The sequence below is a fragment of the Barbatula barbatula genome (genome assembly GCF_947034865.1).
Source record: "Barbatula barbatula genome assembly, chromosome: 12".
Taxonomy (NCBI): Eukaryota; Metazoa; Chordata; class Actinopteri; order Cypriniformes; family Nemacheilidae; genus Barbatula; species Barbatula barbatula.
In genome coordinates, this window is record NC_136775.1 from 10607085 (window position 1) to 10623492 (window position 16408).

The window sequence follows — 16408 nt, forward strand, 5'->3', positions numbered from 1 at the left end:
TTCACAAACTCGCGAACTCCTTGTGTTAGGAATTTCCTGGTGTTTGTAAGGCACAATGCATGTCTACATTTCCATTACTTTGAAAAAAAAAAAGAATGGCAAAGAAATGTTTAGGAATAACAAAAGTTATGTAAAATACTGGGGGAGGGGGGGTATAGGCTATAAGGGAGAGTAGCCCAAGTAAATGATTATGGTCAAAGTGGTTCGGCTGACAAAAAAAGTTGAAAGCCTGTAAACTTTCTGAGACTAGTCAGTATGAGGCCTATATACTATCAAACACACATTGAAATAGTCACTGAGTAAAAAGTGTGACATTTCAATCACACTAAGGCCCTATTTACCGCAAGCTTTCATATATTTTTTGAGAGAGAGAATGAGCGAGAGAGAGAAAGAGAGAGAGAGCTCAATGCGGCTGTCTAAGCAAGGGAGTAATATAACGGGATACGTGATGTAACAGCCTTCGGAGGCACCACGTGTTCAGCAAAAAATAGCCGGTCACAGTTCCGCCTCATGAAGCGGTGCTCAACCAGAACTGACCGGTGAAACACCATCATACTGACGGACTAACAGCCGGTGCCCCTTGTCGAGAAAATGGTTAAAAAGACTAAAGCTCCCGTAACGTACGCAAAAATGAAGGAAATAGTTTCATATTTTACTGGTAAGATCAAAAACTTATTTCTCTAACTTTAATAATTAGACATGTGTCTTAAAAATGTTGTCAAATTTTATTTGCACCTAGCTGTAAATCAAATATTTAGAATGATATAAAATATCAGGCTATATATTATTTGAATAATATATGTTGATATAAAATTTGTTTTAAAATAATAATATTTAATATTAAAGTTTTTAGATCAGGCTATACATGAAGCTAAACCTATTTTAAGAATAAAAAATATAGTTGGGTGTCTTTTTGTCAAATTTATCGTAATGTTTTACCTTTCAGCTTTAATCAAGGACAAGAAGTCTGGATCCAGCCATTCAATGTACAGACAGTAAGTTTCATCCTAGTACTCATTTTCCGCTGCCGTAGGCTAAAAGTATAGCAGCACTGTGCCTTGTATGCTTGTGTGTATGCTACTGCTTGCCTGCCATTTCTGCACTGATGACTGCAGAGCTGAACATTATCTCTATGTGAGATTTAATCATTTTGCACTGGACTTCACAAGACTCACTAGTTTTTATCATTTAAAACCAAGACATGCTTATAAAGGCATTCCAGTTTAGTTTTTTTTCTCACACACTCTTCTTTTAATTCCAGAATGGATTTCTTGCGACCTGAGAGTCTATCTGATGATGGAGCAGCAGTTGTAAGTGGCTCCAACTGGTTTACCCTTGCATTCGGTACAGATCAGAACGAATCCCCGTTCTGAAAGGTCATGTCAGCTGCATGATTGAGTTGCTGTACTAGTTGACCCACAGCAAGCTATAGATGTAACAGTAAAGAGAACCACGGTGAGGTTTCATATATCACTGGAGTAAGTTGCTGACTCTCTGTCACTCTCACAGGTTTGTTTCAGTGATCCACCAACAGAGGAGCCACAGTCTCGGTAAGTGGAGTTTTCATGTCAAATGTTCTCTATATGCATGGACTCTCTTACAATTACATATATATTTGTTTTTCTTTATTTCTTAAGGGTATCTGCGGCTGATTTTGATTATTTAAAGGTCATTGGCACAGGAAGCTTTGGCAAGGTACCAGACTTTATAAAAGATCACATCACCTGGTATTTGCTACTGTATTCCTATAACTTGTTTGAACTCAGATTATCGGTCTTTACTTAGGTGTTCTTGGCCAAACATAGGGAGAATGGCACACACTATGCAGTCAAAGTCCTACAGAAGCACATTATCTTATCAAGGAAAGAGGTATGGACACGTGTTTTTTTTTGTTGTTGCTTTTGCTAATGTATTTGAGTGTTTGTGTGTACTCATCGTATTTTTATTAACAGGAAAGACATGTCATGTGTGAGCACAGAGTATTGTTAAAGACTCTCAGCCATCCATTCCTGGTGAAGCTCCACTTCAGCTTTCAGACTAAGGACAGACTGTACCTGGTGCTGGACTATGCATGTGGAGGAGAGGTGTGCTTACATACACATATCATGGGTTTATACAGTAGCTTTGAATCTGTTTATGAAGTCAGGTGGTACTAACAAGATTATCCAACTCAGTGTGTCTCAGAAAGTGAAATATAGACATTATGTGTTCACGAATGTCTGTTTTTTCAGCTCTTCTACCATATGCAGAGGGAGTTGGTGTTTTGTGAACCCAGAGCCAGATTCTATGCTGCGGAGATGGCGTGTGCTTTAGGATACTTACACTCCCTGAATATTGTATATAGGTAAAAACACTGATATATCTGTGCTTTTCCAATTTAGATAAGCCCATTCATACATACTTAGTGAGAACAAAACAAACTTTCAGCAGATTTGCCATAACCCTTCTCTCTCACACGCTCACAGGGACCTGAAACCAGAAAACATTCTGCTGGATTCTGCAGGTCATGTGGTCCTGACCGACTTTGGCTTGTGTAAGGAGGGTGTGGCAGGGCGCGATACCACTAGGACCTTTTGTGGAACACCAGAATACTTGGCACCCGAGGTTCTCCAGCAGAAAGAGTATGACAGAACCGTAGACTGGTGGGGACTGGGGGCCGTTCTGCATGAAATGCTTTATGGCCTGGTAAGCAAACCCAAGAACAAATGCTTATGTAGAAGATATAGTCAGATAAAGAGAACATGTTTTTAGTGTGTGTCTCACAGTTTTCTTTTTTCCCAGCCACCCTTCTACAGTGCAGATCGTCTTGAGATGCTTGGAAATATTATTTATCAGCCTTTGGTACTAAAACCTGGAGTGTCTAGTGGAGCTAGAGATCTTCTAAGTAGACTACTTAACAGGGACAGGGCCAAGAGATTAGGAGCCAAGCGTGATCTGGTACATGAACATGCACATTCACACCGTCTAAAGTAAATTTATACTCTGTGTGGCTAAATTTCATTTTCTTTTTGGGGTTTTAGGTGGAACTGCAGTCCCACTCATTTTTCTCCTCTATTCAATGGGACAAGCTTGTTGCCAAGAAAATTCCACCCCCTTTCATTCCTTCTCTGGTGGGTTTTTGTATTTACTTACTTGTGGGAAATAAACAGATATGATATCGATAACTCATTGAATAATTGATATGTTTATATATTTTTCAGTCTAGCCCTGGTGACCTCACAAACATTGATCCAAGGTTTACAGATCTTCCTGTTCCACAGTCATTAGGTGCATGTGAGGAGTATGGAGCAACCTTTCCTGGCTTCACCTACATCAGTGAAAATACTTCCTCACTGTCAGCGCAGACTCGTGGGCTGTGAGATCAGAGCTCTGTCAGACCAACAGACATTTTATCAACCTGTGAACACGTTTCTACAACCTAGATAGCATCTTAAACTTTCAAAAAGTCTGCAAGTGTATGATGTCTAGATAAGTCTTGTAGTGTATTACAGCCATTAGATAAACACTGTGTTTTTTAAGTGTTAGTTGGACCAATGCATTTGCACATGACTGCAGAATTTATATCAACGCTGACTTTGTTTCCAAACGTTAATATGTTATTAAAATATTTTTAAGCCATATTGCAATAAACTAATGTGTCTATAAAGAAATACACACAGTTTTTCAGAATACTGTTATAAGACTGAACATTTGTGAAATGCAGTGAAACTGTATCAAAATGTTTGCTTTAAAATGTAGCCAATGACATATAAGTGAATAAATTTATGGAAGGAATGTTAAAACTGACCGGTAATGTACCCTTTAATATAAACCATCAATATGGAATTAGTTAAAGTGTGTAAAACATATATGGATTGTAAATGATTGTTTATAGTAACGTACGTTCATGAAGATGTTTTAAAGGCTATAATGTTTATGTTTCATATGTCAATGTGTTTGAAAAAATATCAAAAAGTAACAGACTCACAGTTGTGTTCACGCGCAGACTTCATGCCGTAATCGAGACCTTTAAAGTATGACATCTGCGTCACAATTCCACAGCACACAGTTGTCATCCACAGACAGCTGAAATCTATCACGTGAGACTGCGTAATTAAAATGAGCGGTTTTTATAAACAGTTTAATGCTGATTTATTGTGTCGTAAAAGCATAACAGCGCCGACTAAATTCTACCTATCAAACCGACACTTTTAAGCTTACATCGCCACCTTGTTGTGCTTTATGGCGTCGCAGTCTTCCTGATCGCTACTCTAGCAACAATGCTGCCGTCCAGCCTGTCAAAACATTGCATTCAAAACACGCTGTTTTCAGCGTATTCCTGAAGCTCAGGACCAGTTTGAACAAAATGAAAATCGGACATTTCTTGATTAATTGCATATCACCGATACGCTCAATAGAAAAGAGTGCGGAATACAATCGGAACACGTGATAGTTTCAGGAAATCAGATCAGATATGATCGCCACTCCAATGTCTGAAAACGAACAACGTACGGGATACCCATCTTTCTGAATGCACTACGTTTTAATAAGCAATCAATTATAAGGGTACGTAGAAATCGAATACTTGCGAAAGCCCAATTTAGTTAAAATTCGCTAAATGTAGCCAGGGCATAAAAATGTGATTTTCTGCAACATCAGATCCTTAGTGTCTCAAGAAAAGCAGAGATGAAGTGAATTCTCGATCTCGCTATTTCTTCGTTAAACGAATACACACAGTATGTTGCGATGAAGTTTATCGGGGCTGTAGAAGTTGGCCATAGACATATTAGCCCGCGCATGCGCAACAACAGCACCATCTAGCTCTAAATAAGAGTTACGAGAGAAACGAGGTGAGTTGCACGTTTATCAATAAATATTACGCTCGCGTCGTCACCCACGAAGTAAACAACGATATCAACGCAGAGTGCGTTTCTTGTTTAACAATTTTCAACCAATGCGAATATTTTCAGCGACGTTCAAAACCCGTAAAGATAAATTCAAGTGACAAGTTTGTGCAGAAGAAATTAAAAGCATGCAATTTGTTATTTGGCCGGTTTTCTGCGCATCCGAGTTGTTATATGTATACACTGATGCATGGCAACTTCTTCAAAGTGCCTCGGAGATTGTTTTTCTTTGGAATAAGCAGGTGAAACTGTTGATTTGGTTTATTGTAGGCTGCCCTGCTAATGTTACAGCTAGCCGGGGCTATCAGTCGGGCTAACGACATTCCGTGACAAGGGGAAAGTAAAGAGTTTGTTGACGGAAGGGAAAACATTGCGTTTTATTAGAACAAGTTGCGTACTTAGCCCTCCTGTTCCAGTTAAAGGTCCGGGTGGTGTTTAAAAGACCAGCGAACTGTAATAATTTACATACTTTAAACGTGTCGGCGGCCCTTTGCTACCCTCCGCCATTTTGTGTGTCATTCGAATGCTAATAATGGGCGCTCGCGCATTGCACTTTATTTATGCTCAGAATAAATCCCGTCATCAGTTGCAACCTTCATGCAAATGCTTTATAAAACATACGGAGCCCGTCCGTTGTATGTATGGCGTGCCGTTACTGTACAGTGCGTTTACATTTTGATAAATGTAACGACAGGTCAAGAACGTTATTACAGTATTACCCACGTATACAAATGACAATGTGCGTAAATGAACATAATATCTTTTGAAAACACATTATTCTCCAATATATACCTTTAAACATATCGCTGTTACTGTCTGCGCGCATGTAGAGCACATATTTAACGAGATTCTTTAAAAACAAGGAAAAGCTGAACTTGTTCGTCTAACTTTACTTTGCTTCGCTTTTCCTCGCTAATAACCTTTAAAGTAGGCAACGTGTTACAGCTAGAGTCCATATACTTGACTAGCCCAGAACTATTAAAATTGCAAATAAGTATAAATTCATAATTTAGGCGTAAGTGCTTGGTGCAGTATGCACCGCGAGCAGCAGCCGCCCTCCAGCGGGACTTTGTGTAACTACAGGCGACGCTCAGCTATTTCGTAAATCCGAGTTGCGGTTGTTTCATCAGCCGCAGTCAAAACATGGTTTTCGAGGACAGGAACGAATTCACAGATCCAGCGATCGTCTTTTTTGAATATCAAAAACGACAGTTTTGTTTGGTTGAGTAAAAACATTGAATGTTGAGCTTCCGTATGCCAAGGTCTTAGTAAATGTTTTCCTTCCTCACAGATGGAAGTGATTATAAACATCACGTCATTTCAGTTTGACCTGACAAACCTACGTTTGTGAATTCAGTAGACCGACTTGTAATTACGAGCTCGAGCGTTTTCAATGAGTTATTTCTATCAAGATAACATGGCGCTTTTGAATGATAGTATAAACAATTTGTAACGATTCATGTTATATTATAGTAGCATCTCAAATTACTGTGTTTTTATGACGTTTATTACAAAATGCAGGGATGTACATTTCAGGAGTGTTTTTTGACAGTCTTCCTTGTAGCGTGATTTATAAATATACAAACAATATAGCCTAGAACATTAAAGTCACCATGAAATCAAACAGGAAAATCAAAGTGTTTTAAACAGTGTTGCAGTGATAATGATTTATCTGTGCACACCATTATTTATTCAAAATTAATGTGCGCTTGTAATCTTTAATCATAAACATTAAGCTCCATTTCCCCTCTCAACAACAACTCTTCACCACATGATGTCAGCAACAAAAAAGAGGTAGGACTAAACTTACTGTCCAATGGCCAGGCATTTTTAGCCCTCCCCTCCAGGCCCAACTTACAACAAACCAATCAGAAAGGGAAAGGCAAAATAAAGCCCCACCTAGACCTTTCACTGTTATGAAAATATCTGTCTGTTTTAGGGCTTTGGTTAATATGACGGTTGTCTTTTTTACTGCTTTGCAATTTCATTCTCATAAATATTTTATTCAGGTTTGAAACGACCATTTTGTTCTCTATATAAGACAGTGATATTAATAACGGTGATATTATCTGTTTTAAGTGGTATTAAATTGTTGGTTTGCATGTAATTTTTATGGTATATGCTTTAAAGTTTTTTAAAGTGATGGATGGTGTTGTGTTGGTATATTTTACCAGTATTACCATACTTTGTTTACAATATATATTACTAAAATATGCAGGCACTACAGCGCCCCCTAGTGGCTTATATATATATATAGAAATGTGCAATAATTGCGATGATCCGAAACTATCCCCATGAGACTAGCCCTGTACTTTAATTTTTTTCACTCTGATATACGTCACGATACGTAAAAGAAGTCAATCGCAACTTCTGTTTCATGGTGACTTCGATAACAATATATATTTTTCTCATTTGTTATGACTTTTTTATAGTAAGATGGCAGACACATCTAGCAGTGATGGCCCTGCCACAGGAACAGATTTTGACATGATGGGTGCTCTTGATTGGCAGGATGGCATAGCCACGCTGCCCGGGAGTGACATTCGGGTACAGATGCATGTGTTGCACACCTTGAAAATAATAGACAATACTGACAGAACTTAACATATATTGTGTCATTTTGTCTAATATAAAAAATGTATTTGGTTCACAGTTTCGAATGACTGAATTTGGCACCCTGGAGATTGTCACCGAGGCGGAGCCTAAAGAGAAAGAGGAGGGGCTTACAAACTCACTGCCTCAAACTACAACCCCAAACAACAGTCATTGCCCTGAACTAAACAAACCTTCAAGTCAGACAGCAGTGCCCCAGTCAACTACAGATCATCAGACAAATACCGCGGGTAAATACTTATTGCATGCACATATACTAAATACATCATCATAACTGGGAGCCTTTTACCATTTTATTAATTTTTCAGTTTCAGCTGATTCAAACAGACAGACAGCAGGCAATGGCACTAGGAGCCCCAGTACCGAGGCCAACCCCAGCATTAACATAGTGCCCAATGCAGTGGTTTCCCCTGTCACCGAAGTGGCAAACTGCAGGTCTTGTGGCCATTCTGGTCCCCGGGAGTCTTTTCTCCAGGGAAAATATTGCAGCGCTCCCTGTGTGCAGCCCACCAGTGGCAGGTACATGTGGTTGCTGGCACCCACAGAAATCAGCTTGTTGCAAACAGTGCATGTTAATGGTGTATTTTACGTCTCTGAGTGTGTGTGTGTGTAGATCAACCCCAGCCGAGGCAGTTGAAGGAGAGCGTTTAGGTAAACGTGTGAGAAGGAAGAAGAAGATGTTCATGGATTCTGGAGATGAAGAGGAGGATAATATAGAAGAAGAGGAGGTAACACACATACTTCCATTGCCAAAACGATGTACTAAAATGAGGTGTATTTTGTACTGTTTTGATTTTTTTTTGTCTTTTTCAGGAGAAGGTTAAATCATCAAAGGGAAGACGAGCGGCTAAAGTTGCTAGACTGGGTTGGTAACTTCCATGTAACATATCAGAAGTCTGTATTGATGACCGATTCTCGTTGATTTGTATCAGTGTTACCAGTTATACATAATAATTTGGATGCTTTTCTAAAGCCATATTAATATGTCTATGTGATGTTGTTTCCATAGCAACAGCACCTCTTGTTAAAAAGAAAACTTGGAGTTGGGCAGCTTATCTGGAGGAGGAGAGAGCAGTTGCTGCTCCCTTAAAACTTTTTAAGGAGGTTAGAAACATGAGAAATGCGCTACTTGTGTTTTTATAAATCCTTTGTTAGAATGGTTGTGAAATCTGTGTTTGTATGTGCACTGTAGCACCAGACATTCCCCCAGAGCAGGAATGGATTTAAAGTTGGCATGAAACTGGAGGGATTGGACCCATGTCATCCTGCTCTCTTCTGTGTTTTGACTGTTGCAGAGGTAAGCCATGGTTACCTGTAAAATGAACCGTCTGCTAAATGACTCAATTTAAATGTAAGTGATGATTATTTTAGTAAGCAGAGCTAAATGTAGTTTTAATGCCCCATCATCAGCTGTATATATTTAGTGCTTTCTTAACATATTGATTTTCATAGGTGCAAGGTTATAGAATCCGGCTTCATTTTGACGGTTACCCAGAATGCTATGACTACTGGGTAAATGCTGACTCGTGGGACGTGAAACCACCGGGCTGGTGTGAGAAAATGGGACTGAAGCTGTTGCTACCAAAAGGTAAACAGTGAACTTAACAGGATCTTCTGAGCTCTACTGTAGCATCATACGCCCGATGCTCTGTCATATTATACAATACGAAATAATATTTTATTAAAACAATTTTATTATTTTATTCTTATAATACAAATTGATTATTGCAGTTTTTATGTTAATTTAAAACTTAAACTTTAAATGTGAAATATTGAACAAATGCAAATGAAAAGAAATGAGGGTGTATTGTTGCATATCCTGTCAGAAAAATCTGATCTTTTGTAACATGAAGAGTTAATTATTTGTTCACAGGATGCAGAGATGGCGAGTTTAACTGGAACACATACGTTAAGAACTGTAGGGGTCAACTGGCTCCCAAACATCTCTTTAAAAGTCTTAATACAGTAAGTCTACACACTCACACACTGTGTTTTTAAGATATATTTAGACTTGCTCGAGATCATGCTGTTGGTTTTAACCATTGTCCTATACGTTATATTCAGTCAGTCACGCCGTCAGGATTCCGTGTGGGGATGAAACTTGAAGCAGTGGACAGGAAGAACCCGTCACTCATCTGCGTAGCTACCATTTCTGCTGCTGTCGACAACCGGCTCCTCATCCACTTTGACAACTGGGATGATACATATGATTACTGGTAAAAGAGGAAACAGAACTGTGCTTGTGTCTGACATTTCCTGTGACTGTGTGTGGATGTACATCTGTTCTGTTTGTGGTCAGGTGTGACGCCAGCAGTCCGTACATCCACCCGGTGGGGTACTGTGAGGAGGTGGGGCTAACGCTCACCACACCCGCAGGTGAGATTCTGCTTTGGTTTAATGTGCACCTCTGTGGTCCGTTCATTGTTCAGACTTTAAATAAGTTTTTAACAAACTGTAAAAAGGATGACAGTGATATTTAAGGTATGTTTTTGTGTAATAGAATACAAGCAACCAAAGAGTTTCTCCTGGGAAAAGTACCTTGAAGAAACTGGAACCCAGGCTGCGCCAGCCAGAGCCTTTAAACAGGTGGGGATAAATGTCTGTTTTACAGGAAACCAAAAAGATAAATGATGTATGTTTTAAGTACATGTATGTGTTTCTCCCATGGTTTATTGTCCTATTTGTCTAATTTTCCACTGATCCTTTGCTCCAGAGGCCTCCCCACGGCTTTCAGACTCGGATGAAGCTGGAGGCAGTAGACAAGCGGAATGCTATGCTCATCCGTGTTTCTACAATTTCTGACACAGATGACCACAGAGTCAAGGTTTATATAAATATTTAGTTTATCTGTTAATCTGACAAAAACATTATTAAATAATTCTGTATAATAGGTATGTCTTTTCTAACTACGTGTACAGGTTCATTTTGATGGCTGGAATGATGAGTATGACTATTGGCTGGATGCTGATAGTGCAGACCTGCATCCAGTAGGCTGGTGTCAGAAGACGGTTCATCCTCTACAACACCCTAATAGTAACATACTCATCTACACATACATACACACAGTGTCGAACAAGTTTGAAGCAACAAAAAATGTGGTATTATTTTTATTCTTATATTTATATTTTTCTTAAACAAGTTTAAACGGTTTTATCAATCAAGTCATTTATTTATTTATTTTATCCTAATACTATGAAATATCAACATTTTCCCCTCCTCCAATATAGATTGATAAAGTTGCTCTGTTATGCACACTGTCAGGTCCCCCAGATTCTCCAGTCCCTCCAGGACAAGGCTGCCCTACCCCGGGATGCAACGGGGTTGGACACATTAGAGGACCTCGCTATGGAACACACTACACGTAAGTTACACTCATGACATGATAAGTTAAACACAGATTCATTCTGCGGATTCAAATGCAAACCAGCCTTTCTTCCCTTTCTATGTTTAAGAATGGTGAGTTGTCCATACTCCGATTTGAATCTAAATAAGGACGGGCTGGTGCCTGACAGATTGAGTGGGGAGAAGCCTGTGACCCTCAGTGGACCCCCACGTCACCGCCGGGCAGAAACGCTCACTCAGATGAGCACACCCTCACACATCGCCAGCACTCCCGAACCCCCTGACACCACCACGGACGTGTGCCCACAATCCCGGTCAGTGCATGAGTAGAATGCGTGCATGTCCGCAGTTATAAAAAGTAGAATCTGTCTTTAACACACACACAATGTCCTTTTTGTATTTTAGGGCTGTCGCTGCCCCCAAATGTGTTGAAGCAGCTCAAGTGAAGCAGGAAAGTGATGGAAAAGGTGGTGATTGTCAAAACATTCTGTCATCATAGATGTTTGATATTATGGCATATTTAATTTACTTGCGTTTGTATGGTAGATTCCCTGCAGCAGTTCTTGCATGAGTCTGTTTTCTGTGGATGGGAGCCGCCAAAGTTTCAGCTGTGTTGGGAGAAACATGGCAAACTGCTGCCTGAAGCCTTAGGTCTAACCGCCAAGGGAGTGGCCAAGTGGAACACAGAAGAGGTAACGTCTCGGATACTGGACTAGAAAAAATGCACTTTTAAAGAGGTCTATCATTGAACTATGCCGCATGTGTCATGGCTTTGAATCCTAGGGGATGGATGTACTTGAATGCTCAAAAATCGCTTTGGATAACAGTGAATTACATGAATGTAAATAATTTTTGGGGCCTGTTTTTTTGCCAGGTCGCAAGTTTTGTGAGGGAGTTACCTGGCTGCAGAGAGCATGCTGCCACCTTCAGGAAGGAGGTAAATAAAGAAAGTGTCATTTCTGATATTTAGAAAAATAATAACTCCGAAAACTCATTTTTTTAGGAGTTATCCTAAATATTTTGTATTCTACAAATCGTGGAATTACTAAAAACTGTTTATAATTTATGAATTATCTGTTTTTGCAAATGAACTCCTTACGCCTTTTTTGTAAAATCCTTTTTTATTTTCAGATTTATATAATTTTTTTTATCTCAGATATTTCATGTTGTCTAAGACTTTTAAACACATTTATTTTAATACATTTTGTTTATTTTAGAAATAAACAACTTTTAAATTCTTGTTCAACAGCAAATAGATGGTGAGGCCTTCCTGCTCCTAACTCAATCAGACATTGTTAAGATACTGAGCATCAAGCTCGGACCCGCTCTCAAAATCTACAACTGTATCCTAATGCTGAAGAGCGCAGATGAGGAGTAGACATGCACCCCGTTAAACTGGACACATGCTTACACCTCAAAGCACCTGCTGCTTATACAACATGGCTGAAGGTCACACTTGCCCCCATCATTATATGCAGTCCCTAACGTACTCAAAGTGCATATAAGCAAATGATTACATCATTGGCCACATTAGTTGGTTGATGGACAAATCATCCAATTGAACGAGGTGAGCTGGAACTGGAGGTGATCAGAAAATTCAGATTTTAAGACTTGAGTTTCTTGTCTCATGGTAACTGTGTAGCCCCCACCCCAAGTCATTTGATTTATGTTAGAATCGAGGAGGGCAGAGTACACCAAACTGAGGCACCTTAAAATGTTTAAACTGGATTCCTTCATTCTTGATATTTATGATTTTATGGTTATGAGTTAAATGAGTAATTGTGTTTGACGCTGGAGGCACGAAGAAAAGCCACAGTAGTGGAGCTTTTACTTGAAATGTAAAAAGTGATTTTTTAAAGAATTTCTAAAAGATCTTTGTTTGTAATTGAACACACTCACTCTCATCCCGAGGAATCTACGTTAGCCTGTTTGAGACCACTAGAGGTCAGTGGAATTGTGTGTGTTTATGAGTTTGTATGCTTGTGTGAGAGAAAGACTTGAGTGAGTGTTTTGCAAGCATGTGTTTGTGAGTTATTTGTATAAATGTGTGCTTGCATCTAATGTCAGGGAATGTTTGCCCTGGGCAAATCTGGAATTGAATGTCTCAGTTTGTATTTACTTTAAAGGAAACGTTCTATAAAATGCATTTGAAAATGTATCAATTGATGAAATTGTATAGCAAACTGGTCAGTGTGCTAACTCCATAGGCGCGTTGCAAATAGAATTACCAATAGAAATGTGTGGGTGTGTGACTGGGTGTATTTTAAGCCCACGAGACCCTGACATTTTGCCTTGTACAACCATTCCTGAAATAAATAGCTTGCATTCTTTTGTTTAGTGACCCATCTGCTGTATAATACAGCTGTTATGTGCTCTGCTACAACTGACTTCACAGCAGCATCTTACTGAACCTCTCAAAGTTGTGACTGCACATCTGTATAGTGGTCGCCGTTTGCTCCATACAAAAAATGGGTTTCATGCAGATTAATGAAATGAATCTTGTACTTAAAGTCGGCTGTACGAAACTTACAAAAGACAAAATAAACCAAAGTCTGCAGAGAACCGTCATTAAAAATTATTATGGCTTTCTGCATGCTATGGTTGACGCTACAGAGTAAGGATGGTGCCTTGAGGCAATGCTTTGGTTTGTTTCAGGGTTTGTGTTTGGTTTCATTGCCTGTGTGTGCTTGTTTGTAGATTCAAATGTGGTCTCATATGTGTCGGATTGTGTCTTCCCTTGGGGGACAAAAATCCAGTCCTGTATAAATGAAAGAATCGATGGAATGAGGCAAATAAATAATGATTTCAAACAGAACAGTTCTCATAATCTTTATTTCTTAACTGTGCATGTGGAATACATTTTCTATTATGTGTCTTCTTACAAAACTATAAACACAACTGTACTTGCTCAAGAACAGGTTGACAACTTACAGTTTCGAAACAAAGTTACAGATATTACTAAGTTGTTTTTATATATTTTTCACTTATATCAGTTCCAATGGGGGTGATGTATTTTCTATACTGTAACATTGGTTAACAGCAACAATTGTTTGAAAATATCAAACTTGTAGTTTTACCTCTCAACTATTTTGAGTTTTTGTAATTATCCAGACCTATTTCTAGAAATGTGTGTTAAAGGGACGATTCACCCAAAAATGTCACGAATTACTAACTCTCTATTGTTCCAAACCTCTACAAAGGTCTTTTTTCTGATGAACACAGAGAAAGATATTTGGAGGAATGCTTGAAAACAAACAGTTCGTTCACCCCATTGACTACCATAGTAGGGAAAATAACACAATTGTAGTCAAAATGCTCCAGAACTGTTTGTTGTATACATTCTTCAAAATATATTTTGTGTTCAACAGTACAAAAAAAGTAAGGAATTTTTTACAATGGTAGTCAATGGGGTCCAAGAACTGTTTAGTTTTAAGAATTCTTCCATATATCTTTTTCTGTGTTCATCAGAACAAATATATGTATACAGATTTAAAACAACTCGAAGGTGAGTAAAAATGATGCCATCATTGTCATATTTTGGGGTGAACTGTGCCTTTACAAACGAACAATCTGAGTGAGTGATAAAACAATTAAAATAGGCCTGAATCCATCGAGAGTCTAAGAATAGGTTGCTCTCCGTGGGACCCGACGGGCCTGTGCAAATGTTCCCATGACCCTCACTCGTCACTATAGGGTTTAAAGTTTAAAGCGCCTCCCCTCGCGCTCGAGAAAGACAGATGGGCGCGTGCGGTAGTTTCTTCATCGTCTGATATGAAGCGCTCGCGTCACTGAAGACTCTATAACACAAGTCATGTGTCGTCATCATCATCGGAGAAGCGACTGAGGTGAGTTCACGCGCTGCTCAAGTGCACGAGTCATGTAAGTGAACCGTTATATTATAATAACAAGCGTATTTTCACTACAGGGTTTGTTAAGAGTTTTTTATCTGACTGTAAAATATCTGATATGCTTAACTGACCTGCTACTTGGATTGCCAAAATGGTTGTGCACTTAATCCGTGTCGTCATTAACAGTATTTCTTAGGTGATGCAATTGTATTGTTTTGTCTTGGTTGCTCAGTCAATATTTGCACTAAACCTGTAAAATATTTGTAAATACTTATAAAGAGAAAGGATTAGCCTATGCAGGGATTGTCAAGGATTAGTTTGCTCCAACACAAATAAGTGATTCTGAAAGAAAAAACTAATTGGATAACTGTAATAATGCATGTTTTCTATGCAATAGCCTAACTCATGGAGTGAAATGATAATAAAAAGTGTCCCTAGTTACTCTTCATGTAATACAATATATGTATGTATTTATAATTATACAAATATAATCATACAAATGTGTAATTCATTGAGCAATTGAATGCCAAATTACTGATTTGTCCGTGTTTAAATTTTTGTCTGTCAACACACCAATATAACATAGAATGCTTTAAAAAATGTAAAATGTAAATTCACACTCATTCCTCTTGAGTTATTTCCAGTAAAACCTGTCTTTTATAATCACACATATTTTATAGAGGTCAGATATGAAGAATCTAGATAGCACAGGTCAATCTGGAAGATGTCAGCAAAAGATCAGGAGTTTTGGAAAAAAACATCTGAGAAAAGGCAGCTTTACACATTCTAAATCATAAACATCTTACAGACATCTTATATACGTCTATATTACATCTGACAGGAGACATCTCATATACAGTACGTATTGCAGATGAGCAAACGATAAAAAAACGTCTTGCAGATGTAAATGCAGACATCAAATAGATGTCTCCCAGATGTATGTGTGCTTTCAGGGTGAGAATGATAAATATGTTATTTAGTATGAATCATTTCTCTTTGTACTGCTTCATCCTATAGTGACTTCCTCATCTTACATAACTGTCCCTCTTTCACACTTTATATCACTCTATGGTCTATGGTCATGAAGATGTCTATGAGTTTTTGCAGTTAGAAGAAAGTGTGCACATACAGATTTAGTACATTTTTTCCCTTCCTAGGAGAATGTCTGAGGTAAATCCTCCCACAGAAAACGTCTCTGTCTCAGTCCCCGATGCAGAGACTCTACCCCCAAAGAAAGAGACGGGGCCAGTGATTGGTGGACTGCGACTGCGTTCTACACCAGGGGCTTGTTTGCTGTTTGCTGGTGTTTTGCTTATAGTGGGAATCGGCATAGCCGTGGGGGGGTATTGGAACGGTCACCCACGACGACAGCCACCCCACCATGTGTCAAGTGTACGCACCTCTTCGGAGAAACTAAAATTGATTGGTCCTGTCATCATGGGGGTGGGGCTTTTCATCTTTATTTGTGCCAATACAATTCTCTATGAGAATCGGGACCAAGAACTACGGCAAGAACCAGAACGAGACAGTAATCAAGTTTACCAGGAGATCCTATCGCTAGTGCCACAAACTCAGAGACACAACAACAGTCATTCAAAATGGTTTTCGCAAACAGAATCAAACGGCAACACACATACGCTGAACTTGTCTGAACTCAACATCCATTGCCTGGATGAAAGTGCGGATCTTCCCATCCTTAAGTGTTCTTCTCCCTCCTCTTGT

The 16408-nt window shown here is 38.9% G+C and overlaps 3 protein-coding genes across 5 annotated transcripts in view; 2 read left to right on the plus strand and 1 right to left on the minus strand.

The window, feature by feature from the left end:
- ptpn3 (protein tyrosine phosphatase non-receptor type 3) overlaps window positions 1-4192 on the minus strand; it is a 22213-nt gene extending 18021 nt beyond the window's left edge. The window contains exon 1 of the mRNA XM_079469966.1: window positions 3968-4192. The gene's annotated coding sequence lies outside the window, so the exon portion shown is untranslated. The remainder of the gene's footprint in view (window positions 1-3967) is intronic.
- Window positions 518-3778, plus strand: sgk2b (serum/glucocorticoid regulated kinase 2b). The gene is made up of 12 exons (XM_079469985.1): window positions 518-658; window positions 947-995; window positions 1262-1310; window positions 1510-1550; window positions 1638-1695; window positions 1786-1869; window positions 1953-2084; window positions 2232-2344; window positions 2466-2685; window positions 2782-2937; window positions 3021-3110; window positions 3201-3778. Exons 1-12 carry the CDS (start codon window positions 592-594, stop codon window positions 3357-3359), a joined length of 1218 nt encoding a protein of 405 aa, XP_079326111.1. The 5' UTR covers window positions 518-591; the 3' UTR covers window positions 3360-3778.
- On the plus strand, window positions 4137-13643 carry l3mbtl1b (L3MBTL histone methyl-lysine binding protein 1b). Of its 3 annotated transcripts, none has more exons than XM_079469970.1 (21): window positions 4137-4545; window positions 7316-7430; window positions 7537-7726; window positions 7805-8015; window positions 8110-8224; window positions 8310-8361; window positions 8506-8600; window positions 8689-8793; window positions 8949-9084; window positions 9370-9461; window positions 9561-9712; window positions 9796-9872; window positions 9997-10082; window positions 10210-10320; window positions 10415-10529; window positions 10758-10857; window positions 10949-11152; window positions 11244-11305; window positions 11385-11530; window positions 11713-11775; window positions 12088-13643. In XM_079469970.1, exons 2-21 carry the CDS (start codon window positions 7320-7322, stop codon window positions 12214-12216), a joined length of 2352 nt encoding a protein of 783 aa, XP_079326096.1. In that variant the 5' UTR covers window positions 4137-4545; window positions 7316-7319; the 3' UTR covers window positions 12217-13643. The 3 variants fall into 3 exon arrangements, with proteins under 3 accessions (XP_079326096.1, XP_079326095.1, XP_079326097.1); XM_079469969.1 differs by lacking the exon at window positions 4137-4545 and adding an exon at window positions 4789-4829; XM_079469971.1 differs by lacking the exon at window positions 4137-4545 and adding an exon at window positions 4838-4903.
- Window positions 13644-16408: the final 2765 nt, after the last annotated feature.

Excerpts from the sequence above, each read along its gene's own strand:
- sgk2b (XM_079469985.1), top strand. The coding sequence starts at position 592 with ATGGTTAAAAAGACTAAAGCTCCCGTAACGTACGCAAAAATGAAGGAA. Across the intron at positions 996-1,261 it reads AGCCATTCAATGTACAGACA|AATGGATTTCTTGCGACCTG; the intron begins GTAAGTTTCATC and ends TTTTAATTCCAG. Across the intron at positions 1,311-1,509 it reads CTGATGATGGAGCAGCAGTT|GTTTGTTTCAGTGATCCACC; the intron begins GTAAGTGGCTCC and ends TCACTCTCACAG.
- l3mbtl1b (XM_079469970.1), top strand. The coding sequence starts at position 7,320 with ATGGCAGACACATCTAGCAGTGATGGCCCTGCCACAGGAACAGATTTT. Across the intron at positions 8,225-8,309 it reads ATAATATAGAAGAAGAGGAG|GAGAAGGTTAAATCATCAAA; the intron begins GTAACACACATA and ends TGTCTTTTTCAG. Across the intron at positions 10,083-10,209 it reads CAGCCAGAGCCTTTAAACAG|AGGCCTCCCCACGGCTTTCA; the intron begins GTGGGGATAAAT and ends CCTTTGCTCCAG.